At 36.6% G+C, this 15,473-nt stretch overlaps 1 gene segment (V, D, J or C); it reads right to left on the reverse strand.

Annotated features, from left to right (window-relative positions):
* Positions 1-1,286: 1,286 nt before the first annotated feature.
* Positions 1,287-15,473, reverse strand: part of LOC113592095 — a 51,646-nt gene continuing 37,459 nt past the window's right edge. The window contains 5 exon segments of the C gene segment in view: positions 1,287-1,720; positions 1,943-2,046; positions 2,214-2,222; positions 2,395-2,736; positions 6,868-6,909. Coding sequence covers positions 1,703-1,720; positions 1,943-2,046; positions 2,214-2,222; positions 2,395-2,736; positions 6,868-6,909 — 515 coding nt within the window.

The following is a 15,473-nucleotide window of genomic DNA, read 5'->3' on the forward strand; positions in this document are numbered from 1 at the left end:
ATGTTTTGAATGTTTAGAAAGATTCTTCTGTGAGAGTCACTTCAAGCCTTTAAGACCAAACTGTCAAGGAATGTCATCGTAACTCATCTGGTAACTTACGCACAGCTGTGAGTTTGGTCTTTGTTCCAACTTCCAGTTTGGAATAGGACGTACATAATGATTTTAGTCGCAATAGACACCAAGCAACTTTTTATAATAAGAATACGTTTTTGGGGGGGCTCTTATCTCATCAAGGCAGCCAAGTCTCGTTGACCACATTTGCGGAGTCTGCACACATGGCCCCTCAAGTAACAGGAATGCCACACTTTTCCATTTGCACTATAGAACTGTATTTTGTTTTGTAATTATATTTAATTTACAGTTTTCTTTATATATTATTATATTAAATTTTATTTACTATAATATTACCACATGCTTTTTGTAATTACCAGCAATAACTGTGTACTTCTGAGTATTAACATAGTAACACATAGATACTAATTGGTGTTACTAAACATAACTTATACGTAAAGGTTTTTGTCAGTGGTTTGTAATTAGGTAGTTGAGCACTAGTTTTCTACACAGATACCAACATTGTGTAGCACTTTTCCAGTTATACATACTTGTATGTGCTGAAAGTTTCTTGAACTGAATTGAACAATTTAGTTTGACAATTTAAATTTGTTGAGTACTTTCTGAACAAAAATAATTAATGGAATGAATAAATAACTGGTTCCCGTTTGTACATGCACCTATTACAAACAAGTATTATAATGTGATTTCACTTTTGATCATTGAGTCAGTGAACTGAATAGCTGTAAATGACTTGGCATGAAGCACAATAAAGGAACAAACAATTTACATGCATGACACAAAACTTAAGTTTTGAAGTAACTTACTCACCTAGAACTGTTAGTCTGGTCCCTGGGCCAAATGCCAGCTCAGAGAAGCTAGCACAATGATAAAAGACCTGGCATAAACTGAAAGAACATTCTATCAACACAACTTTTCTATCTTTGGGGCCCCTCGTATAGTTAAGATTGGGAAACATTGCTCCCCCATTAACAACTTCCTCACAGAGGCCCCAGCAGGCTTCAGCATTTTAGACTGCAGTAGTTACTGAGATGGAAAATTTCACAGCAATTCTTTGTTGTTGACACTTTTTTGCTGCTCATTCTTTTATGCATTGTAAAGCTTCCCTGTAGAAATCACTTCCATAATCATAGTGGCCACAGTCTGGGCCTAGTTGGCCTCACTGATACTGTTTGTGGAATAGGGGCAGAAAGAAGGGCACATGAATGGCAAAATAATCCTTCAAACATCATTTATCTTTATTGTCCTTGAAATAAACACATGTATTTAAATCTACTGTTATTAAAAAAATCTAAATAGTGAGACATTACAAGCTTCAATATTGTATACTGCAACACATAAGATATCAGACTTCCTATTTGCGCAATGCGTCAAATAAAGCAACATAAAGTTAACATTGTTCAATAAGAGAGGTGTATAGTAAGAAAGCAAAGGTTCAGGCAAACTACACAATAAACTGCATAACACAGAGTGCATTGTTACCAAGTTGCATGTATTAGTACAGCACATTGTAATAATTATGCTTTCATACACAGAACCCAAAAGGCTGAAAATATCCATGTCATTGGTGCATCCTCCTCTGTCACATGATAGAATGGCAGGTCTCAGAATACCACCAGTCTGAGCTCCTTCACTTTGATATGAAACCCTGTTGAACAGAAAATACCACTTGTATCCTGCCATGGTGAATGTCTGCTCAGACATTTTTAAAAGCAACATTAAGCATATTTAAGAGTATTACATTATTATTCATTAGAATATTTAAACTTTATTTTTTTAAGCAGTATTGAAGCCCTCACTGCTGGATTTGCTTTGTAACAATACAAGGGTATGTGGCATGATAGATAATGGTGGCTCCATGCTCAATTACCTGTCTCTTTATGATGAACATGATGAAAAGGCCATACACAAAACTTTTGCAGATGAATATACCATAAGCCAACATTGTTATTCTGGTATTTTTAAGGTATTGTCCTGAAATCAAGAAAGGCAAGAAGTGCAAAACTATTCTAAATGTGAGCAGGCAAATATATATCATAAATTTAAGTAGAGAGATGTGTCTGCACTGCGAAATATAACCCAAGTAACACAATACTCTACAGTACCTGTACACACTATGGCATTTTAATGATAGATCTTACCTCTGAGGCCTAGAAAGAAAGAAACAAAAGAAAATATTTTCATGATTTAGTTATTTAGGTGAGTTAATCATCATCATCATCATCATCATCACCATCATCATCATCTAATACTACTACTACTTCTACTTCTACTACTACTACCACTAATAAACAGTAGAAAGAGGCATGCTTAGACTCATACCTTGAGGTCCAGTTATGGAGTCTGAATGCTTCGACTTTGCTGTCCCATTAAAGAAAGTGACAGTGCAAGTGTACTGTGAGCCTTTGTTCCATTCTTTGTAAGTGGTGGTCAGCCTGCTGCTGATTTTGTATGAGGATTCTGTTGTACTTTTCTTTCTGGCAGCATTGTCTGTTGCCACTCCTTCAATTTGATTCAGTCCATTAATTTGCCAGAACACTTCCACATGGTCAGGGTAAAAGCCAGTAGCCACACACACCACTGTGACTCTTCCATTCTTACACTTTTCAGCAAGGTTAGGTCCCAGTATCTTGACAGCTGGAGGTGTGATTTTAGCATTAGGATCTGAAAAACAAGCAAAAAAATAAATAAATTGTGTTGTCAGTTCATGAAGTTTGATACACTCCCCTGTTAAAAACACATTCATTAAATGCTATTTTATTGATCACACATACACACACACACACACACACACACACACACACACACACACACACACACACACACGCACGCACACAAAACAGCAGCAACAACAACAACAACAACAATAACAATAACAATAACAATAACAGCAAAAGCTATTTGAACTAAAAGATATCTTTCTCTTTAATATAAATATCTGGTTAACCAGTTAACCATGCTCAAGCAGTGCCCTTTGTAAATACATTTTCACCTTTTATATTTTTCTTCATATTACTTTATCAGTTTAGAAGCATCACAACGTTGTCACCACACTCTCAATTGGAAGTGAACATAAGTGCTAGCACATGGGTGCACTGTGGGTTTAACTGGCTGGATGCTTTACTAGTTCCACTTACTCTACATTGCACCCATATTTGCACCTTTTAATTCAATAAGGATTCAAAGCAATAAGTCAAATATGTCAAATATATTCCAAAATAATAGGTGATGTGCTATTGCGTCACATTGATTTTTTAATGTATTATTTTAGCTACATGACAGTAATACAAGATGACTCCATTGTTCTGATAGCTCTGGAGTGCACTGTTGATTCAGACAGAATTGGACTAGGATTCTTCAACTTGTGAGCTCAAAAATCTTTCAACATTCTTTACAAATCAGGTATCTCTATGTCCAAGAATTTTGACATTGTTAGTGAAGTTCTAAATCATACAGCTTATAATACAAATATTTAAATAAAGATAATTTGATTTTGTTATAAAAACCCTCCTTCATTATGGAGTGATAAGAAAACTTTTAACACTAGTGAAGGGCATTGCCCATGTGCTAAACTCATTATAGAGGGGTTTACTGGTTACTGGAAAACACATTCAAACGATCTTACCTTACACTTCAGGTCACACTTCGATCAGATAGCAATAACATCATTAATTGATAACTTGAAAATATTTATGCTGTTAACTATATTACAAATTCTACACATATTGTTAATGTGTTTCCTTAAATGTTATCATTTTAAGGTCAAAATGAAGAATGCAGAGGTTTTCTTGACTTTTTGAATTGAGGTAGATTGCGGATTTTAATGACTTTTAATAACCTTAAATAAAGCTACAGAACTGACAGCATTGTAACTGAAAATTAGAAAATGATGTACATGCAACCCCCCCCCCCCCCCCCCCCATTTTTTGGGAGTATGTAAGCATTCTTCATGTTTCTGTTTCCTTCTTTTTGTTGAATGAACTTATAATCATAATAAATTATTGTACTAATCACTTATAGGAAATTTAGGTTGATCACATGATGTCCCATTAAATTCTTTGTTGCCTCATTAATATTACAGTTATGTGATGAGGTTAACTGTCTGTTTAGCAGGAAATCCACAAACAACTTTCCAAGAAACGAATGATCACACTAATTTACAAACCTTTTTAAACAACCCTGTAACTACTTACAGAGCCAATAAGAAGTATTATGCATAATATGTAGATTATTTTACCTATAAATAAAATTCAACATGCACAATATGAAACTATGGTATATAAATCAATATATATATATAATCAATTTTATATAAATCAATTTTATATAAAATATAAAACAGTGTTAATGCATATTACAAAAAAATGCATGCTCTATTTTTGTAGCAATACTAGTATAAACAGCACCTTCCACAGTAAATATTCTACATCAATTAACATGTTTTTTATTTTCCTGCGAATCTATTTACAAACAAGGCGCATCCATAAACTTGTCAGAGCAGAAGAGTCCCTAAGAGCACTGTGTGCGAACTGGAATGATAAGCTTAGCCTTACCAAGAACAGTGAGCTTGGTCCCCTGGCCGAAGTGTGCTGGCAGTGTGTTCACACTGTACAGCAGCAACAGTAAAACACCCTGCACTTCTTACACTTGAGCACATTCTGCTAGGCTAACATTGCCTAGGGACTGCTTCCACCATATACATACAATAAAGCTAAGGTAAACATTATTTCCACATTATGAATTTTAAAATTTTAAAAAGTCTAGATTTGAGTTTTCCTCATGCAGTAATGGAGCAAGAGACTCTTACCTAAGACTGTGAGTTGAGTGCCAGGACCAAACACGGCTGGATTGCCATAGCACAGAGTGCAGCCGCTCCACATAATCAGCGTTGACTCAAAAGACTACTTTTAGCAGCATGCTTTCTTCTAATACTGCATAACTTTTATCTATTTATCAATTATGTAAGTTTACAGTGTTGAAAGACATTGACCAATTTAGACTGGATCACTTTGTAAATCACCATTTTTGTGTAGTATAATTGCCAGACTACTGATAAATGTAATGTGCATGTATTGCCACAGAGAATAATGCTGGATGTTTTTTTAGGAATAATGCATTTCTCACCTGTTACAGTGAGCTTGGTGCCACTTCCAAAGTATACAGGGTTGTTATTCACACTGATACCACACAAGAGATAAAACCTGCACCACCCTCACATTCTGTTACACATTAGCAATCAGACAAAGTAGGGGCTTCAAGTACAATGGAATGATATGATTAATTTGCAATATAAATCTCTATGAGCAACATGGTGTTTCTTACCAAGGACTGTTAACTTTGTCCCTCCACCGAAGTAAGCCTGACGGCTCCCAGAGACACAGCATGCAAGGTCACTAATTAAATCAACTAGCTGTCATGTGCCATAGTCCAAATAACTCTGCATGTTACCTGTGATTTTTGCCTATTACCTGATCATCGTGTTTATAGTACATCTATCAAATCTTTAAAAGAGCTCCCTGCACAGAATCACATTTATTATTATGGATTTTGGTTATGGACAAGATATGACTACATATTTTTAGAATATAATAATTAAACAATGCATTAAAGAAAACACTGCGAGCAGCTTGAATGGACATATAACCCTTATATATATATATCATACATTATAATGATTTATTCAAAATCTGCTCACCTTTTACTGTGAGTTTAGTTCCAGTGCCAAAGTATGCACGATCATTGGTGTCACACTGAAACTAAGCTACTGATGAAACCACCATTGACATCCATACAGACTCAGTCAAACACAACAGCACTATTTTCACATAATGAATATCAAGCTAGGACATATTACAGTGGAAACATATGTAAAATAATGTGCAATGCTAATTAGTCACAATGTCAATAGAGTTTTGCGATAGTCTTTTCAGATGACCTCGTAATACTGCAGTGCATAAGTTCAATACAGCCTACTACACAGCACTGAGATTCCAAAAAGCCATATTGCTCGAGTACATTGTAAAAGTGCTTTTTAAAAAACATCATAGCACTGTAGCCTCACATTTCACTAGAGTCTTCACATGCATCATTACTGCATATACCGCAGTTTGACAAACTGAGTATACTTCATTCAATTTGCAAGATGGGCCTATATTACACTATTAGACAAAGCTTTACATATTACCAAAGTAAAAGACATGACACCAGATAACAGATGAATGATATTAAAGAGAGCAACTCTGGTGTTTCTTACCAAGGACTGTTAACTTTGTCCCTCCACCGAAGTAAGCCTGACCGGCTCCAGTGACACGGCAAGCAAGTTCACTAATGAAATCACCTAGCTGTCATGTGCCATAGTCCAAATAACCCTACATTTTACCTGTGATTTTTCACTATTACCTACTCATCATGTTTATAGCACATCTATCAAATTAATACTCCACAAATTAAAATCAAGGTTTTTTATTTGGCCCACTAGTAGGAAGACCAGAATTATTTATATTCCCATAAAATGGGACTAAATTAAGAACTTTTAAGACTTGCAGGCTGAATGGAAATTGCACTTTACTCACCTATTACAGTGAGTTTAGTTCCACTTCCAAAGTATGCAGGATCATAGTTCTCACACTGACACTAAGCTACAGATAAAACCTCTACTCACATCCACAAAAACACTACTAAACAAGCAGGACAACACAGCTTCAGTATTTTTACATACTGCATTAAATGAGGCAGGAAATATAACCTTAGAAATATATAACACAGTACAGGCTACAATTGAATTGATTTTCTTACCTAAAACGGTGAGTTTTGTGCCTGCTCCAAAATATGCTTGTGAATATGAGCACAGAGATTTAAAGCTGTATGGTAATATCTAGCCTCAGTATTTGAGACGTTCCCCCCATGTTAATATGTGAGCTTTCATTTCATTCAGTTTAAATCAATGTTTGTACAGATCCAAATATTTACATAAGCAAATCACATTATTCACACACATTGGTAACCAGATTAGTTCAGGGCATTCAAGAAATGAGCTGATATTTCTTACCAAGAACAGTCAGTTTTGTGCCTTCACCAAAGTAAGCTGGATAGCCTCCAGAAGCACAGTGTGAAAGCTTACCGAGAAAATAACTTGATTCACATGATCTAAACTGTATGCCAAACCAGATGTGTGTAATTTCATGATCTCTAAGATCTTGATGACTCTAGTGTAATGTATTCCTATCCACTGAAATTGCTACTAGCTGTGTATTGTTAATTCTCGCTACTTTGAGAAGGGCCAGCAACATTTCAAGCAGGATAGAATTAATACTTACCTATAACAGTCAATTTAGTGCCGCTGCCAAAGTAAGCTTGATAATTTGCACAGCATTTGGAAGTCATATCAAAAAGTGTGTCTAGTAGCATGCTCAAACAACTACTCATATCACAACTGACATTCACGGTATAAAATACTACTGTTTAGTATGTTCAGTAGATGTTTTTTTATCTTGCACTACTCAAATAAAAAAAGATATACATATTTTACAATGACTTAATGCCAAAATTAAAAACCTTCTTACCTAAAACTGTGAGTTTTGTTCCAGCGCCAAAATATGCTTGATAACCCTGATTCACAGTGTGGATGTGTGAACAAATTTCCCACATCTCTCTAATGTTAATCTGACATGAGTGAACTTCTCATATATTTGTCTGGATTCACAGTTTTTTTTTTCTTTGGGAATAAGAACCTCCTCAGTGTTGCTAGGGTTGAATGAAACTGCCCTTTAAGACAAAGTTTATAGACAAGACATGCTTCAAGGAAAGGTCCAAGACTAGTAACTCAGCACACACACTGGCCAATACCCAAAATGGTTCTCAAATGGTTTATCATCAGAAAAAACAATTTTAATACTGATGACATAATTTCAAGAACAAAACTTTCTACCTAAAACTGTGAGTTTTGTTCCAATGCCAAAGTATGCAGAAGTAGCCTGAGTCACAGTATGAGTGTGTGAACAAATTTCTCACATCTCTCTAATGCTAATCTTATGAACCTGATTGAATTTCTTTCAATAGCAAGGAAAGCCTCCTAAAAGCTACTATTTAGACAGAAACGAGATGCACTCCAAAAGAAAAAGTCTTAAAGCACACTCAAGCAAACACCAAAAGCATTTTTTTTTCTTAGCCTAATCCGCAAAATGCTTCCGAATTTTGAACTTCAGTTAATAACATTGATACTTGTAAGCTAATTTCAGGGCCAAAAACTTACCCAAAACTGTTAGCTTGGTTCCAGCTCCGAAGTATGCAGGATTCAAATTATCACAGTATGAGTGTGTGAACAGATTTCCCAGATATCTCTAATGCTAATTTTATATACCAGACATTTATAGATTTTCGCACATTTGATTTGGCTCTCCTCATTTTTAAGGAAAACGTTTTTGGTGCTGCTATGGCTGAGGACAAATGCTCTACAGTAATTTACAGATGAGGATCTGAACAGCTTCTAATTAAAGAAAGAATAAAACAATCCCCAAAACCCAGAAATTCAATGAACATGACATATGTTCTTTACATTATTTTCCAAAACTGTTTGATTCTTTTGCCACCAATATGGAAACAAAATTATAAGACCAAAAAATTTTCTTACCTAATACTGTCAACTTTGTTCCTGCTCCAAAGTATGCTTGAGCAGCATTGTCACAGTATGACTGTGTGAACAAATTTCCCAGATTTCTCTAATACTGATCTTATAAACCTTGCTAATCCTGTGAACCTAGCATGAGCCAGCATCAAATGCATTTGATTTGACTTGCCAGATTTATCTCTCTGGTAAAGGGCACACACTTTGGGTTTAGAAATTCAGAAGTATAAACCTTCACATTGCAGAGGTCACTGTCTACAAGTTAACATTCAAATCGGGTCAACTTACCTAAAACGGTCAGTTTTGTTCCATCTCCAAAATATGCTTGAGAGCCAGTGTCACATTTGTTAATCACTGCTCCAAAATAATCACCAAGTCCATTTCATATTCCATCATGTAACAATCAAATAGAAAGCTGTGCTTGTTCAGTTTAAATGCACATGGATCCAGACCATGTGCTTACATGAAGTTGACCAATGTGTCCACAGCTGTGATACAACAGGGGATGAGATGCAATATTTACATAACGGGGGAAAAATGTATGAATTCATACATTTGAGGAGAGGAAAAAACAAAATATTATTTTCAACAAGTCTGTTAAGCCTGACGGTTGAAATGCATGTGAAATCACTTCATTTGCTTTGTTCTCTGGTGTGCTGTCACTAACAATAAATGGCAGGAGGTTTTTGTACGGCGGCTATATGGAAATATATCATCGTGCCCCCCCTGTCCCCACGGTGCTAAAACATTATACAAAAACGAAAACTCTCTTTCTGCCTCTTACCCATCCTCCCCCACCCTCACTTTATCTTTATTTCTCATCATACACTATACCACACTTATACAATTTTGTCAGGTGCTTTAGGAGGTAAGGTAATTGCAACAGAAAGTTGCTATTTCTGTGAATAACAAGAAATTGGGCAGGTGCATGTTTCACTTAACATGGAAAAAAAAGACTGTGTGACATAGCAACCCCACCCACATCCTCATGCAGCAATGATCAAAGCGAAGAGTGGTTATAGTGTCTACAGGATCCACTATTACTATACCAGGAGATGGAGACACAAAGTTCTTGCATTAAAAAATATTAATTTGCTTGCGTATGACAGAAAACCAGATCTTCTGATGATGTGGTTATAATGGCACTTTAAAGTCTTCTGCTGAATCATAATATTTTGCATTACAAATGTAAGAGGGAAAGTTCGAAATACATATGTTAGAATTGTAGCTATTGTCAAATGAAATATATGGTTAAAGATTAATTAGAGAGCAGCAAATAGTATGCCACTTAAAATCTATGCAGTCAATACATACACATATGTAAAGAAGGGCACTGTTCAAAATCAGGTCTTCATATTGCATCCTTGGAAAGTATAGGCAGACATTTAATAGTAATAAAAAAGCAAATTACAATAATATAGAACACAAACATTGCTTAATTTAAACTTCAGATTTGGTCTCCACCAAAACTTGGTGACGCTATTTAGATTATGTTTGGTCCATTACGAACATTCCAAGTTCCTCCCAGGAATGTGGAATTCTGACTATGTTCTAAAAATAAAGGCACATTTTAGCACCCATCTTAGTATTTTAAAGAATACTCTATTCTTGTTTGCATTATTTTGCCTACCCACTATATACCTTATATAGCCAAAACACTATAGGAAATAATATAATAATATATTAACACTACTAGCAAAATATTATTGTCTTTTGGATAATTGATATTTGGTGAAAATAGAGCATATAGTTCAAGTTGACTATGTCCTCCTCTGCAGTACTATATTGTATGATGAAGTTTAATTCCTCCCTTCATCCTGCAGAGGTCAGCATATGAGCTATAATCCATTGCACAGAGATGTATTTACATCATATCAATCTGAACTGCCCTTTCAGCAAGCCGCCCAACATTGCTCCACCCCAAGCTTTCACCAATCATAATGTGAAAAGGTTTCAGGAAATATGGAGATGATCCCGCAGCTACCAGGCTCTTTCTCCTTGACATGCAGCTCTGGCCTTGCCCTTTTCAACACGCTGAATGTTGAGATTGTTGTTCAGATGTATAGCTCAGGCAAGGCTGTGTGCCTTATTGCAGGTGTAGATGTACACAGTTGCGTCCTTGTGCTCTAGCCTCCTTATCTGGAGTTCTGATGTCTGCAGCTTGGGATGGGTCATGGATTACTTAGTCTCACTGAAAGGGGAAATGACTTGAACCACATCTGGGCCAACAGACATTGCCATTAAGTCCGTTTCACCCAGTTTCCTCTGTTTCTACCAGTACATATAGTAATAGGTGCTGGCATTATGCTTGCATCCTATCTTCACTGTGTCATCATGGTACTTCAGGAGCAATGGAAGATCCTGAATAACAGTGAGTCCAATTAAAGACTTTGTAAGAGGAAAAATGAAACTGATCTTCACTGATTGTGTTACTGGGAATCTGCAATTATATGTACACGACTTATTTATTTAATACAGAACATCAGAATTAACTTTTATAAGTTTATAACTATCTTCCTCAGAATGAGGACTAGTATAAACGCCACCCACATTAGCTCCATGCTGTGTTGAGGTAAAATGACAGCCTGTTTGCTTCTCTTTTCTAATTTTTCCAGTAACAGGAAGTTACATCACTGAACATTTACAGTCTTACACAGCAGCCATGCATTTCCATTCATAAAGCTTGCTCCTTCATTATAATGTAAAGGGGCACCTCCTTATTTTTATGTAGACTGGATAAATATATTGGACATTGTCTCAAAATGTGTATTTTACAGAACAATAACAATTTTATATATAAATCCAGGTCACTTAAAAAATGTTTAATAAAAAACAAAATAGTACAGGAGATATATATTACGCAAGCATGTAGGAAAAAGAACCTGAATCACATCCAAAAAGTGCCTAGTTGTTTTACACTTAGACAATAGAGAGTCAGACAGGAAGGAAGGATCCTGTGTGGACAGATGAGTTTAGCACAGTTTTTAATATACGATTAGTGAGAAGCGAAAATGATAAGCACTCACAAGGTCTGAAGGACCTGCCACACAAGGACATCAGACCCAGAGGCCTGTGGGGGTCATGTGGTTGTGGGTGTGTAATAGGACTATCATTGTTATTAGTGCTTGTGTCCATCCTTGAATATCCTTTGTTTAAATCATTGCTACACAGCCTGCACGGCTTGCTGTGTTCTGATGGGGGAGGGAGGGTCATCTGCTAAATGTTACCCACAAATCCAGGTGCATTTCTTCAACTTTTCACTTCACTGCTCTAGTGATAGTATTGAAGTTGCTGAATAGCTGATTAACTGCTCTCAGTCACTGTGCTCTACTTGTAGCACAGAAATATGAACCTGTGTCAGCAGTCTCTAGTTTCGTGATCTGCAGGGTGGCCTTCTTTACCTCCAGACGCTTCACTTTATATTTCTCGGCTTTATTGAAGGGTGGCTCGATGTCCACCAGTTTTGGGCCAGCAGAATATGACAGAAGTTGCAAATCCACACTATCTCTGATTTGTCTGTACCAGTACATCCTGTAGTGGTCACTGTTATCGTGCTCACAAAGCAGGGTCACCAATGAATTCTGATTGGCAAATAACACTTCAGGGTCTTGATCAATCCTGACTTCGCTGGATCCATCTGTAAGAAATCGTTAAAACGGTAAGCTATTCAAATTCTCAACATTAATATTACTGCAATTTTAGGTTGTGAAATTGGTATAGTTTATTTAGGTTTAGGTTTTTAAAAGCTTATCAGGTGCTTGTTAAATGTATAAAGTAAAACACATTATCACTGCCATTAAAATAATTTAATTTTCTGGTCAAATTGAGTGGAAAAAAACATACATATTGAAAGCAGTAAAGTAAAAATAACAAAGATAAATCGAGTTCTGTCCAACATGGCACTGAGCACTAAAGAGCACTGAAGTTGAAGCCCTTTTTGGTGGCTGTCATCAATCCTTCCACAGACAAATAAGGGCTGTCCCAAACCAGCACGAACACCTGCCCCCTCACACTTACACACCCACCCACCCATTATTCATCATTATTCATCATTATTCATCATTCATTATTACTAGTCACAATGAGAAGTTTACATCTCCAAGCTAGAACATGATTCTCTAATGCACTGTATTTCTATTCAGATATTCCCACATCTGAAATTTAGAAAATGTCAGTGTAATGGCCCGAGTGCTGCAGGTCAAGGAACAAGATGCACTGAACTGCCTCGATGTAGATAAACATTTATTAATCACAACACAAAGGATAAACACAGTGGCACTCACACGGAACAGGAAGGGTGAACACAAGCAACATTGAACACAGAGTCACATACAGGTATATGACATGCAGTATGAATAGAGACATAACAATCAGGATCACGATTAAAGACCAACAAACATGTACACACCAACAGGGGTTTAAATGCATACAAATATTACACAATAAACCATGTGCAGGTGTGTGCAAACAACATGGGTATAATTACAAACTGGACAGTTTGTGAATTCCCACTGCATGCGGCAGGCTGTACCACGTGAACAGTGGGAAGGGGAGTGTTCCATGACAGTCAAGTTTCAGATAATTAGAACTTGGATGCATCAATAATGAACCACATTATGAATTATTGAATAGCTGAAAAAGAGAAGAAAAATAATTTATTATTATTATTATTATTATTATTATTATTATTATTATTATTATTTATTTATAAGAAAATCTTCAATATTACATATGTATAGACAACAGATTTTTTTATGCAGCCTTAAATCTGAATCTCAGTTAAGTTTGTCTATGTCATGGTATGGCCCCTCCTCCCAAGTGTCTCCCTGTGTGTGTGTGTCTGTGTGTATGTGTGTGTGTGTTCGTCCGTGTGGCCACGCCCCCCATGTGTCACACCTGTTTGTAATTGTTTTTCATTTACGTGTGTATATAAACCCCTATGGTTCTGTTGTCTGTTGTCGGTGTTTGATGTTAAGCTAGCTTAGTTGCTACGTAGTCTTTGTTCTCTGTGTAAATAAATGTATGTTTTTGTTCAATGTAACTCGTCTCCACATCCTGCTTAGCCTCCTAACATTACAGTCTAAAAAAGCATAATTTGTAATTCAGTTTAAGGGAACATCAAATTTCAGATGCCTGTGGTTTAGTATATTTTACTGCATAGTAAAATTACCCACCAGTCTTTTAATAGAAATATAACTTTATTAGAAACACTTCCAACCTTTAAAACAGGTACACCTAATAAAGTGGCCAATTTGTATAGATATATAATAGGAGTTTCTAACAAAGTGGTTGGTGAATGTAAATCAGAGGTATTGTAAACATTTTCATATTCAACCCCAGACAGCAGGTGCCTCCTGTATCTTCCTGTAACACTGAACCCAACCTTTGCTTCACTGTGACTGGCTGCGCAGTAATAAGTGGCACTTTGCTGCAGTTTGAGGTCTGAAAGGTGCAAGGTGAACTTGTTCTCTGTGGTGGCTAGAGCGACGCTAAGGTTCCCTTTGGGATTGTCATACTCCTTTATAAGGAACTCCACAGGGGTGCCATAGTTGACTTGCATGTACCACTGCATAGTGTAACTGCTCATGCTAAACCCAGCTGCCATACTGCAGTGAAGGAAAACATCATCCCCTGGAAAAGCAGTCATGGAGACCGGTGACTGGAGCACTTGTTGAGCTGAACCTATGGAAGAAGTTAAACCCAAGACAGATCAGGACAGATCAGGTGTCTGTGTTCAGGCTGAAATGCAATTAAAAGACATTCTTGGTCTTAAAATGAAACCTGATGTGGATTTCAGTTCTGTCCCCCATCTGAAGTACTCACATTTGTCTAAAAGCATCCATAGCAGCAGACCTACTGAGAACATATTCTTCTAACCCTCCTCCTCCTCCTTTGAACCAAAACAGGAACAAATGCACTCATCGGCTGTTAAAGTGGTGATGGCATACAGACTGACAAGTGGTACCACTGATCTCATTTAGTGGGCATGCCTTATAGCACAGAAATGCTCTGTCCTGCAAGGTAACAAAAGGTCTGTGGTGTGTTCAGCTGCAAAGTCTGCTACAATTGCAGTTAATCCTTTTCCTGCATTAGACTATTGTGTACTGACAACAAAAATATGATGGAATCAGGATTCCTTTCAATAAGCCGTTGCAAGATAGTTTAGTAGCCCTTTTTTATTTATATAGATATACCATTGTCACAAAGCCTTTTCCTGGTGCCAGATACAGCACATGTACACAAAATGAAAAGCCATGTAGGATCCAAAACCAAACAGAAACTCTTTTCACTGCATGAAAGTGCAAATCAAATATGATAGTATCAGTAAGATAATAATATAAATTATACATATTATATTGGTTCCCATAATGCATCATTAGAGCATCACAGTTGATAACATAAGAACCTTTTTCCAGTTTAAAAGTGGCCCTGCATGATTTGCTGCTCAGCTGTTTGCCTGGCTGAACCCATGTTTACTCACTGCACAAGCAATAGATTTTTCGTAAGGAGATAGAATTCAACGTTCAGTGTTTTCTCAGCAGTTCAGAAAAATGAAACACACCTCCCCCTGCTGGCCTGAAACACAGACAGGTCTAATTGAAATGGCACAGATATACTGGCTGGTTAAAACAAAGTGCATGTAGAAATGGAACCCAGAGTATAACACATGGTATTGCGGTATAGTGTATCATCAGATAATAAACCAGCAATACATCATAAAAGCCCTCTTTTCCACAGAGACTGTGTTTGCATTTCTGTGTGTTTGCTTTTTTAGTAA

Source organism: Electrophorus electricus, chromosome 13, assembly GCF_013358815.1.
Source record: "Electrophorus electricus isolate fEleEle1 chromosome 13, fEleEle1.pri, whole genome shotgun sequence".
Lineage (NCBI taxonomy): Eukaryota > Metazoa > Chordata > Actinopteri > Gymnotiformes > Gymnotidae > Electrophorus > Electrophorus electricus.